This window comes from Peromyscus leucopus, chromosome 6 (assembly GCF_004664715.2).
Source record: "Peromyscus leucopus breed LL Stock chromosome 6, UCI_PerLeu_2.1, whole genome shotgun sequence".
Classification (NCBI taxonomy): domain Eukaryota; kingdom Metazoa; phylum Chordata; class Mammalia; order Rodentia; family Cricetidae; genus Peromyscus; species Peromyscus leucopus.
In genome coordinates, this window is record NC_051068.1 from 72865615 (window position 1) to 72878923 (window position 13309).

The window sequence follows — 13309 nt, forward strand, 5'->3', positions numbered from 1 at the left end:
TGACATCTGTCTGCAGAGAAGTCAATGGTCACCTGGCTCAAGAGGGACACGGAACCCATGAAGAGCTCTCCGCAGGGTCTGTCTTGGCAACCAAAGCTTCCCTTTGTCCCATCGCTGGCCCCCAGCCTACCTCTACCAGCGGTCATATGGGTACAACTAGGACTGATCTCAAAGTGACAGTGTAGGGCTGGGAAGATGGCTTAGTAAGATTTAAGGCACCTGCTGACAATCCTGGTGGCCCAAGTCCCATCCCTGGGACTCACAGTAGCAGAGAACCAGCTCCTCCAAGGGTCCTCTTGTTACCAAACTTGGAGTCACAGCCTATACTACAAGAAACCAAGTGTAGACGCCTGTCCTCAAGAAGCCACAGGGGCACTGTGGCATGCATGCTCTACCCCCCAATAAACTGTAATTTAAAATTGTGTCAAGGGGCTGGCCAAGTGAATAACTGCTGTCACCACACAGCGGCTGAAGGCCCAACTAACTTCAGGTTACAAGCAGAGCACACTGGTCATCGCTATCCACCCATACCCCCAAGCCTGCCGCCACCACCACCACCACACACACACAGAGAGACAGGTCCCTCGCTCTTTTTCTCATCAGCCTTTATAGGGCACGAAGAGGTCTCCCTTTGACTCTTCTGGGGTACTCTTCATTCAAACTGACACTCCAAGAGTCAGCATTTAAGGCCAACGCTTGCCCTGACTCCCAGTCAACATATTCACGAGTGAAACTCCACTCTAAAGTTACAGGGAATGGACACCGCAGGTAGAATATCATAGAGAGTGGCACTGATTGGGCAAACGCTTTCTTAAGCTCACAAGATACGTCCAAAGGGCCTTCCCAGGCGCCAACATCCTCTGCTCAAGCTACTTCCTCCTCAGACCCAGGAGAATCCCTATTCCCTGCAGCATATGACCTAAGTGTTGAGCCACGCCCCCAAGACCTCTGGGGCAGGACGGTCCACTTTGAATTCTCTGAAAGCAAGGCACCACTCAATCTTAAAGTTAATTCTAGATCCAGAGTGCAGCTAACTGGAGAGGCACTGCTTAGGATGAGTGAATGATGCCTTAGGTTTGATATCCAGCAACAAGGGGGAAAAAAAATCAATCCTTCTTTTTCAATTTGTAGGGAGTCACATGCTGCAAAGAAATGCTCCCATACTCTCCCATATGACCCCCCTGAAGGTATTTCCAAGTCAGGGTCCAAGCATCCTAGCATGCACTCGCTTTGTCTGGAAACGGAACCCATTTTCCCCTGCATGTTTAACTTCACCCACCTCTGCCTGCTTTCCAGCTGTGGGCGTAACCCCTCTGGGATACTCTTCATTCAAACTGAGTCCAGGAGTCAGCATTTTAGGCCAGCACAGCTATTTCTTTCCAATAAGAAAATGGGTGGTCTGACATCAGGATCCCCAGCAAGTTGGACATCACTGGAGAGCGTGCTGAGGGGCTGCCTGCCTGCTCTGTGAAGCCCGTGTGTCCGCACATCACCCTTGTATTTATTCACTGAGTTCTCACTGCTGCGCTACAAAGCATCATGTCCTTCACACAGACGAACCAGCAGAGCTCAAGGTCATCACCACTGTGTTCCAGGTCAGACCCTCTGCTCTGGTCTGGCCTCATCCCTTTCAAGGTCTGCTACAGGAAGGCCAGGATCTGCTGTTCTGAGAGGGGAGCAGGCCCTTGCTCCTGGAGTTCTAGACTCTCAGGAAGTCGAGGCTGGGACTTGGCCTCTGTGCCAGGCAGCAGGCAGCCTGGAAACAAATCCTGCGCCACTAACAGGGCGAGAAGCTCTCAATAGACACAGTCGTTAGAATGGAGTTCATTCTGCCACCTTCCGTGAAAATCATGTAAAACATTGTCCAACTCACACCAAGCTTGCTGTGTGCAGCTGCTAAGTAAACACATTCCTTCGGCTCACAAAATCAGTCCAAAGCGACTCCCGAGACATCCTTTGCTCAAATCACCTCCTCCTCAGACACAGGAGACTCTGCACTCCTGCAGCCTGTGACCTGCGTGTGTGGCCACACCCAGAAAACTTCTGGTGCAGGACGGTCCATTTTGAAGTCTCCGAAAGCCAAGCACCAGCCAGGGCCTGGCCTACACTCTGCTGTGTTGTACGCCTTACTGCGCACTCCTAACATGAAAGGGTTCTGGAACACTCCTAGCTCTGGTCCTGTGAAAATGCCTCTGGATGATCTTTGAAAGGAGGGGAGGGGGATGTCTTTAGGACACTCAAGCTCAGGTCGTTTGCACAAGCCAGCCTTCCTGGACACACCCTACTGGTCAGCTACCGAAACTTCCAGAGGCAGCCCGTGGGCGCCCTCTGCTGACGTTTCTGGATAATGACTGCACAGACACCATGGAGAGTTAGACTCTTTACTAAGATGTTTTTTCGGGCAGGTACCCAGGTTCTGCCCCAGGAATGTGGATCTCCTCTCCCTGTAGATCACAGCGAGCGAGTGAGCGGGTTTCTTCAGAAAAGCCCCGGGGGCTGACGCCTCTGAGCCCCAGGGTCAGAAGCAGAACTGGAAGGCCTCAGACACGTGCTGCTTCCATGCGTCCAGGCTGGGCAGCAGGGATGAGAGGCCCATGACGTGCCAGGTCTCTCCGTCGGATACCTTGGAGGTTTGGTAAGAAAGCAGCTGCACACCGGCCTCTGCCAGGAGGCCTGGGGAGGGAGGGAGGGGGTGGGGCGGGGAGAAAAGCACAGGTTAGCATGGCACATGGGGGACGGGGTGAGAGAGCAAGAGTCCAGAGCAGAGAGAAGTCTGGCTTCTGTGACCAAAGCCGCAGGGCGGAAGGAGGGGCGGGGCTGGTCTCCACGGTAAGGAGCTGAAATGGCAGGGTAGGTGACTTTCCTTGGCCTCGGCCTCTTCTCAGCCTGAGCATCAGGTGGCGGGAGGGAGGGGGGGGGCGGATGACACTCATACCCAGACAGTGTCTAGGCCAATAGCAAGAGAGGACAGCAAGATAAGCAGAGAACCTCCCTCTGGGCAGCTGGCAAAGACGGTGAAATAAAGCCTCCCAGGGTCTGGGGACACACCCTCTGCCAAAGCTGGACGAGACCCAGGACCCTCAGCAGCCCAGGTCCCAGGAGACCGGGGCTGCACCACAGGAGGGATGCTCTGACACACTTCGCTGTGGTACGCTAAGCTGGTCACAGGGCCCGTAGAAGGAATAGTCCATGAATATACAGACAGAGTGTGGGAACATGGTGGACTTGTGCTGTGGCCGGGGGTAACTGGTCCTCTGCCCATACTGCTCTGTGCCCTCAGATAAGCCACTTCCTTCCCCTGTCTGAGCTGTTTCTTCCTACGATTGTGGAAATGGTTCTGCAAGACGTGCCCTGCTGCACAGAGAAAGGCCCCAAGGAAACGTCTCCCCAAGGCCCAGTCCCAGGGAAGACCCCCATCTCTGCCTCGGCAGCCTGGCCAGCCTCCCTCCAAAAGTCTCCTTACCGATCATAGTGGGCAGCATTACAGGGTTGGAGGGCTGAGCCCGGAACATGAGCAGGGGCTGGCCCCGACGTAGTGGCACCTCTGGCCTGAAGACGGCCCCATTGAGCACCTGCAACATCGGTGTGGTGCCCTGCACCAAGCCCACGGCTTGGTAGGGGGCACCTGCCAGGGCCACGGTCAGGAGGCATTCTCCACTGCCCTGCTCCCCCGGGACCACGGGGCTGTGGGAGGTGGTGACCTGCAGAGGGGACACAGAGGCACAGTTGAACTCTCTACCCTCTCCCACAGCCTAATCACACATGTACGGGACTCTAGCCTGGCCACCAGGCCAGTTGTCCCGGGCTGGGGACAAATGATGCGAACCTTATGTCTCCAGACTTTAGCTTCTCAGGACGGTCAATATGCCCCATAAAGGGAGGACCAGGGGTCTGCCTGGCTGGCCAGGAAGGGTGGGGGAGTGGGAAGCAGAGGTCCAAGCACTGGGCAGCTGACCAGCCTGACCCTTTCGGCTCCAGCTTCTCAGCCAATGGCCTGAGCAGGACGCAGGGAAAGAGGGAAGTGGGGTAGTGCTGGGAGAACTCTGTACTTATGGCCTCGGCCAGCTTCAACTGGCTAAGACATACTCTTGGATCCAAAAGGGGAATGAGGGAGCAAGCCACTGGAGGGAAGCCGGGGGTGGCGGAGGAACATGTTCCCAGGGTTTATAAGCCTCTCTCGGCTCCATTCAGATGTGGCCTCACTCAGCTTTCTTTTTCCCCCTTCAGTTGTGAAATGGAGGTGCCTTACACCCCCATTCAGAGCATTTCTGCATCTATACACACAGTGGTTTCGTGAGCTCACTCCATTACACTCAAACACATGGTCTTTCCCTTCACAGATGAAGGAATGAAGGCTGGCTCTCACGGATAGACAGACCTTGCGGATGGCAAGAAGCACACCCAGTGAGTGAAACCGTGAACAGGCCTCTAAAATGTAGGGTGGAGCTAGTAGGCACAGCGGCACAGGCCTGCAATCCTAACATCTGCGAGGTGGAAGCTGCAGGATCAGGAGATCAAGGGCAACCCGGGTTAGATGAGAGTGCCTCAGACACACAAATAAAAAGAGGGGTGGCCGAGCAGAGCCCAGAGTAAAGAGGGTGCGCACATTGAGGCCGGCCTCTTTCACCAGGAGCTTAGCGTTCACCAAGTTCACGTCTGCCTGCTTTGACGCTTCCCTCAGAAGGCCAACGATGACCGCGGGGCTCAGGCAGGTCCCAGCATTCTTCAGAGACGTCCCTGGGGACACAGAGAGTTACCCTAAGGATCGTTGTTCACGAGGGACCACATGAGGGGCCAGGGGACCACTGGCACTTAGCCCTTGTCGCCCTGGGAACCCCAACTCTAGGCTGCAGATGTAATTCTTTCAGAGTGCTGATAAGCCAGCTGGGTATATATACGGGCCCAAGCCCAGAAACCTAGGATGTTTCAACCAATTTGAGAAATTCCCCTCCCAAACTGAGACCAGCCCAACTAGCCTCCTTGGCCTGTCTGTCTTCCCAGAAGATACTTGGCAAACTGAGAGCTCCCACAAGGGGCTGGAACTCAAGACCCTTGCAAGCTCAGACGCATAGAGGAGCCACTGAAGGAACCACATGGCCAATTCCCGGCCATGCTTTCTCGGGGGTTGGGTACCCAGGGCAGTGGGCACAGCATCCTCTGCCTCCACCTGTCCTGTGCTGCCCAACCTTACAATCTCTCCCCAAGTGTCAGGTGCCAAGTAGGCAATGGGGGGAGGGGAGGGAGGAGCCCTGTACAGGATGAAGGGAGCACCCAGCTCCATCTGCAGAGTGGTGGGTCCGCCACCAAGGCAGCAGAGCTGCACACAGCCACAGGTAAAACCAGACCCACATAGTTTTGCTGGCTAGTTTAGGTTCTCCATGGAATCCCGTCTCTTACATGAAACACTCTGGTCTTTCTTGCAGGGAAAACATGTCTGCCCTAAAAACACTGCATAAACACGACCTGAGAAAATTAATTACATTTCCCCAGGGAGCTTATATCCCACTTACACACATCTTTTGTCCACCTCCACAGTGGGTGGGCTGTCCCCAGAGCAGGGCCCAAGTCCCCCGAGTCTGCTACTAGATCTGCAGTGAGCACTGGACACACCCAGCAGAGAGGAGTCCACACTCCCTTCTCCCTGTCTCTCAGCGGTTGTCCCCAGCTCACACTGCGGGCTCAGCCAGACCGGGACTCACCTTGTGTCACCACCTGGACGGTCCCTTTAGGGGAGCCGGCCCAGGCATGCATCAGTGTGCCCAGTGCTTCCGCCAGGCCAATCCAAGGCTTGGTGTGTGGAGAGAAGGCACTGGTAAGGGCCTGGGCATTTACCTGCAGAAAGAGGGGAGCAGGGTGAAGCGGGGAGGAAGTCAATGAGGGCACACCTGCTCGGATGAGCAACCAAATCAATGCCACGTGGCCAAGAGTCAACTTGGCCCTGGGGGGGGGGGGGCGGGGGACGGGCAACTCAGGTGATGGGTGACAATGTCCATCAACCACCGACCAGGAACCAGTGACTTATCCCTACAGGTGAGACGAGCCACAGAGCCCGAGAAGCCACAGAAAGTGTCGACTGCACTATATGGCCGGAACAGGGGCCGGAAGCCTGGCTTCTGTCTGTCACTGAGCAGTATTGGTACTGGTACCCTCCATGGGAGACTGGCTTCCTGTGTGATGGGAAGGGATCTGGACAGCTCAGTAAAACATGGGAGCCACAGATGGGGCGGAAGCAGAACTGTGGTTCTCAGGGAGGGTGATCTGATTTGCCCTTTTTTTGTGTGTTGTTTTGAGACAGGGCTTCACTCTATGGTCCAGCCTGGCAGAACTCCTGAGTACCAGGATTACAGGAGCGAGCCAGCGTACCTGGCTCACTGTATTCTCTATTTTGATTATTTTAAGTGACCATTCACATTTGTCACCGAATACCTACGCTCGGTTCCATGACTTTTTATATAAAACCAGACTCAGGCAGGTCTAATGATCCTGTATTATGTTTCAAACCTCCAACTATGCCAAGTATGCTGAGGCATGCTGGGAAATTGAGCACCCAGAGCCAATTGGAAAGGCCCAAGTACAGGGTCTCGGGGATTGGACCTCCCTTCCCCTCCCAGGGACCTAATAACAGAGCTTCCTTGTTCTGAGGTAAAATCCCTGCTCCTTTTTGTGGTTCCGGATGCTCTGGCTCCCAGGCAGGCACCAACAATTTCTCTGAGGCTACTTAGAAAGAATCCATCTAAGAAGGATTTAATTAGGAATCTGGATTTTGAATTTGGGCACGGTGCTCATGCCTGTAAATCCTAGGACCAGGGAGGCCGAGGTAAGCGGCTTCCCCTGAGTTCCAGGCCAGCTGTAGCTACAGAAGAAAACCCTGTCTCTAAACACAAGCCAAATCCGGCAACCCCACTGGCAAACAAACAGAAACTTGGATGAAAAAAAAAATCAAATAAGCAGCTATGAGATGGAAAAAAAAATGTAATACTTCTGGTTCTTGTTTTCATAGTTATCACTAGGAGAGATTTTGGTATTACACTGAGAAGCTGCCGCAGGACACAGGGAGGAAAAGCAGAGGATGAGGAGGCCACAGACGAAGACACAGACATGCTCAGCTAAGAAACCCCAAAGCACCTCACTTTTGTCCACTGTGTGGAGCCCACACAGACCAGCCCAGGGATAGGCCTGCTACTGTAGGTTTGTGAAATAAAAGGGTGTGCAGTGATCCATCTTGAAAAATAAAGAGCAAGATGCCAGGGTAGTGTCAGGTGCCTTTGGAAATCAGCCTGGGCCCAGTGTTCATCTGCACTATGGACAGAGAACTAGAGAAGACGCAGGAAGAGCCAGGGAGGGATTTCCTCTTGGGATACAAGCATCTCCTTCCAAAGACTATCAGCAGCTGGGGTAGATAGTTTGCTAACATTTGTGTGAGACTAAGAGATTTCCTATCTTACATAAGAAAGACATCAATGCTGTCTTTGTACTCCGTGGGAGCTTGTGTGAAGAAGTCTGTTAGAAAAAGTCATAGGATCTCACCACACCTCACGATAGGTGACCACCTCAAAGGGTTCCCACAGAGAGGGCAGAAGCCCGTCCCTGAAAACGCTGAGAGGTTGGAGCTCTACCAGGTTGCCCAAGTTTGGGGGGCAATATTCATGAGCAGGGCATCAACTGAGGTGGGAGAGATGGTCTGTTGTGTTCAGTCTTCCACTCTCTGGTTGGACAAGTCAGCCAGGACCCCAGTCAAAGTCACCTGCTCTCAGAAACTCACTGGGTAGCCTGATGGGTAGGAAAATGTGCTGTGGCCTCGAGGAGCCAACATGGGGTGCAGACGAAAGAGAGGACAGACAGTTCAGAGTCACCTGGTCACCACAGGCTCTGAAGGCTCTCACACCACAACTGGCCCTCAAGGACCCCGCCCCCCCATCATCACAGACCAGATGGCATCCTCACTATCTCAAGACACAGAACTGAGCTGTCTAACTAGAGAAAGGAGGGCTAAGTGAAACTGTCTTTTCCACCATAGTTCTGCCCAACCAGTGACTATCTCCAGGCTGTGAGTCAGCCAGGAAGGCATAAGGCCCCCCCCCTCCCACACCCAGTCTTATCCACTGATTTTTGCAGGGTATTAATTATAAGCTTGGGGCATTCACATAAGCTGCAGAGAAACTTAAGTCAGCCTTCCTGGCCCTCAGAGAACTTAGAATTCAGCATCAACAAGATAACAAACCCACTAGCGTTTTTAAGAATGTGGTTAGTGAGTGTGGCAGGGCACACCTTTAATCCCGGCACGCGGGAGGTAGAGGGATCTCTGAGTTCAAGGCCAGTCAGGGCTACATAGTAAAAAAACAAAAACAAAAAAACCTCAAACAAACAAAACCCCTAAAACAACGTCGTTAGCAAAAACCGTGATAGAGCTGCGAGGCCCAGAAAGCCTTGGTGAAGGAGGGAGAAAGGCCCCAGGAAGAGCTGTGCTTTCCTAGTTCAGTGTCCCCTAACACACACACACACACACACACACACACACACACACACACACACACACACACCCTCGCCTCAGTGGGGGTGGGGGTGGGGTGGCAGTGGTGGGGATCTGCTGTTCCGCAGACTAAGTAAACATTTTAGGAAGTATGAAGACTGGGTTGTTATGGCAGCGTGAGCTCCGACCAAGGAAATGCTGCAGAGTGTTGAGCATACCCCCCATCACACACACACACACACACACACACACACCCTGGGCCCTGCTCCCTCACCCTAGCAACACACCCTCATTCCCAAGGCATGTGGACAACAAAGGAGCCTTTTACTGCTGGCTGAGCCTGGGAAGGCTCACAATCTCTGCTGCGAGGCTACAATATAACGGCTCAGAACCCGACGCCCGGCTCCAAGGCCTTGGCTATCAAGACTGAAGTAGGGCTGCTCCTGCCCATCCACCCGGAGAGCCAACACAAGCTCAGTCAGCCTCGGACCTGGTTCCCAGGGCTGAGTCTGTCCACCCCGGGCCGCTGTGGCTGTCTGTGCTCTCTTCCCGGACTCCAGGCCCCAGTCCCATGGAGGGATACTTACGACCCCTGATAGAGACTTCCCCTTCACCATGTCCACAAACTGGACCGCGATTTCCTCCCCACAGCGGCTCTGGGCCTCCTTGGTGCTGGCCCCCAGGTGGGGACAGCTGATGACATTCTCGTGGTCCACTAAGGCCCGGTCCCGTGGTGGCTCCTGCCCAGAGAGAGGAGACAGCTTTAAGTTGGCCATGGACTGGCTACATACCCTCTGCTGTTGTTCACACTGAATTTTGAGAATTGCAACCCTCTGAATCCCAGCCTCCTAAAAGCAGAAGAAGTGCATTATTAGGAAGATGGTCATACACAGGGGAGCTTGTGGTACACCGTGCATCCGGGCTGGAAATAGACGAGCACTATGGGATTCAGAGAGGGCCAGTGACCTGCCACAGCCTCACAGCCAGAACCCGCATTTATGCCAAAGTCTATGCTCTTTCCCCCGGGGTCACACCGAGGAGCCCCAAGGCGGTGATAGCATCTGTGAGGAGGAGGGGCCCACGGGATTGGCCGAGGTGCACACTCTGCACTCTGTGCCGAGGCTGAGCCCTTGCACACGCTTGGAGAGCAGTCCTCACTGGGGACTACCATCATCCCTGGGTTTCTGGCCCTCCCTAGGACGGGAAGAGGCAGAGAGGAATGCAATTGGGTACCGAGCAGGCCATCTCCTTGGCCATAGGGCTGACTTAAGTATCAGGAACGACACACTAACTTCCCGTTTCCATGTCGAGAACCCCTGGCCTCCTCAGTTTGCTTCTGTCTTCCCCCAAGTTACCAGGACAGCAACAGCCTGACCAGGAATGGGTCGTATTTAAGACCCGGGCTTTGCAGAAGACAGAGAGCACAGCTTCCTCCCGGCCACAAACAGCGAGCTACTGCCCTGCAAGATGCTACATTTTCTTGCCTGCGGCCTCGCGGCTCCTCACCTGTCCCCTCCGACCTGACACGGAGGCCGCAAGCACTTACTTCTGTAAACACATCCAGGGCGGCGCCGGCACACTGACCAGACTGCAGGGCACGGAGCAGGGCGCCTTCATCCACAATCCCCCCTCGAGCACAGTTCACCACTCGCACACCCTTCTTGCACTGGGCGAAGGTGCTGTCGTTCAGCAAGCCTGGAGGGAAGAGGAGATGTTGCCAACTGGGACGGCTCCTGGTCCCCTCTCCTGACACCGGTTCCCTCCATCCACCTCTCCCCGGAGGCCTCCTTCTGCTGGATAGGTACCTTGACCTCACCTCTGTCTTCCTAGATGCTCTGAGATCATACACCCTGTACCGGATGTGCGTTAGACTCAGGAAGTTCTGGAGATGAAGGTGTTTTGCATGGGTCCAAGAATCAAAAAGCCCCTGCTGTTTGACCCATGAAGCCTCCCCATGGGAGCCTGGTGGCCTATGTGTCCAGTTCATTCACACACCCATGGCTTTTCGGCTAGCTCAACCCTCCTCCCTCTGAGGCAGGGACTTGTGACAAAGTGTCGCTGTGCTTAGCAGGTCCTGGGCAGGCCCTTTTCTACACTTGCTCAATGGTTATCTGCAGAAAACCCCATACTGAGAGCCTACCTGTGGTGGAGGGCAGGAGCGGAGTGTGGACAGTGATGAAATCACAGAGAGGCCAGATCTCCTCCAGGGGCAGCTGCTGAACCCCGAAAGAGGCAGCGACTTCTGGAGAAATGATGGGGTCATAGCCGACAGTCTGGTCAGGAGCGAGAGAAAGGAAGAGGCATCTTTACCCTCAGCGTCGTTATTATCGGTAACGGCAGCATTTGCCAGGAGCGGGCACCACGCGAAGCCTAACTGAATCAATCCTGTAGTGTAATTCTTCGGACCACACAGTGCGCTCAGGGCCACTCTCCTGCCTGCTGTACGTCAATGGAAGGAGGCTTGCAGAACTAGGAGGGAGCACAGCCAGAGAAGAGAAAGCTGCCTGTCTGTCACCAAGATCCAACCTTGAGCAGATGCAGGAGCAGCCCATGTGTGTCTGGACAAAGTGGAACTGGGCAACCCTGAGACGAGAGCGCTGGTGAGGAAGGGCTCAGGGCTGACGGCCAGGCCCACCATCCCCCGCTACGCTAACAGGTGCCTGGGGTTGAGGGCGGCGGGCTGGGAAAGGAGTGAGCAAGCATTGTCCACAGAGGCCAGAGAGCACAGGCTCAGCTTCTTCCAAGTCCCAGCAAGGGCCATGCCCAAGCAGCCAGGCAGATCTAGGAAGCAGGTATGGAGTGTGCGTGCGTGCGTGCGTGTGTGTCGTGTTTACACTAAGCAAGATCTAAGCATTCTCTGCCTGATCCACCCAGGAGGCCTTCCCAGGCCTCTCTCCTGAGCTCAGCTCTTATCCCAACTCCGCTGCCAGCCATATGTCAGGCTCCTCTAGGTGCGTGAGGACCCCAGTATAATAAGAGCCGTTGGAGAGATGACTTCAGCCACCCACTGCTCTAACACAGCTAAGGTAAAAATATTTTGAGAGAACCCCCCTGAACCCTTCAGGCATATGTTCACGGCAGACCCAGGCCTGAGTGAAAACAGGGAAGAAATGAGGCCTCATCCTTGAGTGGTTGCGCCTCTGCGGAGAGGAATCCTTCTTCCGCTTCCTGTGCTTTTCAAGTCCTCTGCTCCGTGGTATGGGAACCACTTGAAATTAGGGGACTAGAGAACCTGCCTTAACAATAATACCAAGACTTCTTTTTCACACTTCAGAGCTTCTGGGGAAGAAAAAGAAAAATCCCGAATGGTTCTGAGTAAGTTAACACTTCGGGGCCACAATTTGCATCATTATCCCTGTTCATAAGCAAAGCCAAGGAGCTCCCGTCCCCCGCCCCAGCCACCAGTGAAGGCTACAGGAAAGACACTGCTTTTGTGGCCCTGTAAGGACCCCAGCACAGAGCACCAAGGGCTTATGGATTTCGAGGGCCTATTCAAACATTTATATTACCCTCTGATGGAGCCCACTCATTTCTGGACAGAGAAGGAAATGCTCAGGGGGAAGGGATGAATCCCTGGCCTCATCCTCACAATTCGCCTTTGTCTGCCGGCGCCAGAGATGACTAGAACAATGGCCCTGTTCATCTCTAATCCAGATGTGTTTTTCTTCTCATAGGCAGTGAAGAGGGAAAAGAACACCAGAGATCACAAAGCCATGCATGACTGAGTGAGCTCACAGCTCATACCCTGTGGTCTGTTCTACTCTTGGGGACCAAGGCCAGAGCTCAGGGCTGACCGCCAGGCCCACTGTCCCTGTTACGCCAGCAGGTGCCTGGGTCTGAGGGTGGTGGGCTGGGAAAGGAGAGAGTGAGGGTTGTCCACAGGGGCCAGAGAGCATGGGCTCAGCTGCTTCCTCATGGAGAGATAGCATCTCACTGATCCGCAGGCGCCTGCCAGGAATGAACCTAGCCGGGAGAAGCCCTGCTTTGTCTTTTCTCACTGATGATAACTAGGGCATAAAAGAGCGGAGCTGGGCTAGAGGTCTCACACTAGGAGACAATGCTGGCCAACGTGGACAGAGCAACATCAGGCCCATACGCCATATGCCTGCCTGGCTCCTACACGTCCTGAGAAGGCTCAGATAGCCTGCTGGGCAGAAGCCGGGGAGCATGCTGGTTGGTTTTCGTCAACTTGACACACACCTAGATCCGCCCGGCTCTGCCTCCCGAGTGCTGGGATTAAAGGCGTGCGCCACCACCGCCCGGCGAAAGAGGGAATCTTAATTGAGAAAATGCCTCCCTAAGGCTGCTCTTAGGCAAGACTGGGGGATATTGTCTTGATGAATGGCTGATGTGGGAGCACCTAGCTCACGGTGGGCAGTGCCACCCCGGGCAGACGGTCCTGGGTGGTATAAGAAAGTCACAGGCTGAGCAAGCCAGATGGTAGCCCTCCTCTGTTGGCTCCACATCAGTTCCTGCCTCAGGCTCCTGCTTCCAGGTTCCTGTCCCGACTTCCCTGGATAATGGACTACAAGCTGGTAAATGAAATACACTCGTTCCTCCACAAGTTGCTTTTGGTCACGGCGTTTTATCAGAGAAGTAGGACAGTAAGTATGCCATGAGGTTTCCTCAATGGTCCCTGCATTGGTCACCTTGCTGGTGTTACAGAAGGCAGAGCTGGGAGGCTCAACGTCCAGCTCCAGGGCTCTGCTGGTTCAACAGAGGATGGAGAACCGAGGCCTTGAAGTTAAAGGGGCTCCAAGGCAGAGCTGGCCGGAACAGATCCTCCTCTCCCTCACAGCGTGTTCTCACTGAGCATCCCAAATCTTTCTGCCACTGCGA

The 13309-nt window shown here is 54.4% G+C and overlaps 1 protein-coding gene across 1 annotated transcript in view; it reads right to left on the minus strand.

Moving 5' to 3' along the window:
• Nucleotides 1–2367: 2367 nt before the first annotated feature.
• The window catches only part of LOC114688197 (D-3-phosphoglycerate dehydrogenase), a 30406-nt gene continuing 19464 nt past the window's right edge, over nt 2368–13309 (minus strand). The window contains exons 7-13 of the mRNA XM_028862819.2: nt 10611–10743; nt 10017–10165; nt 9058–9210; nt 5700–5832; nt 4607–4737; nt 3464–3701; nt 2368–2673 (exon numbers count right to left, since the gene is read on the minus strand). Coding sequence (XP_028718652.1) covers nt 2519–2673; nt 3464–3701; nt 4607–4737; nt 5700–5832; nt 9058–9210; nt 10017–10165; nt 10611–10743 — 1092 coding nt within the window. The 3' untranslated portion in view covers nt 2368–2518. The remainder of the gene's footprint in view (nt 2674–3463; nt 3702–4606; nt 4738–5699; nt 5833–9057; nt 9211–10016; nt 10166–10610; nt 10744–13309) is intronic.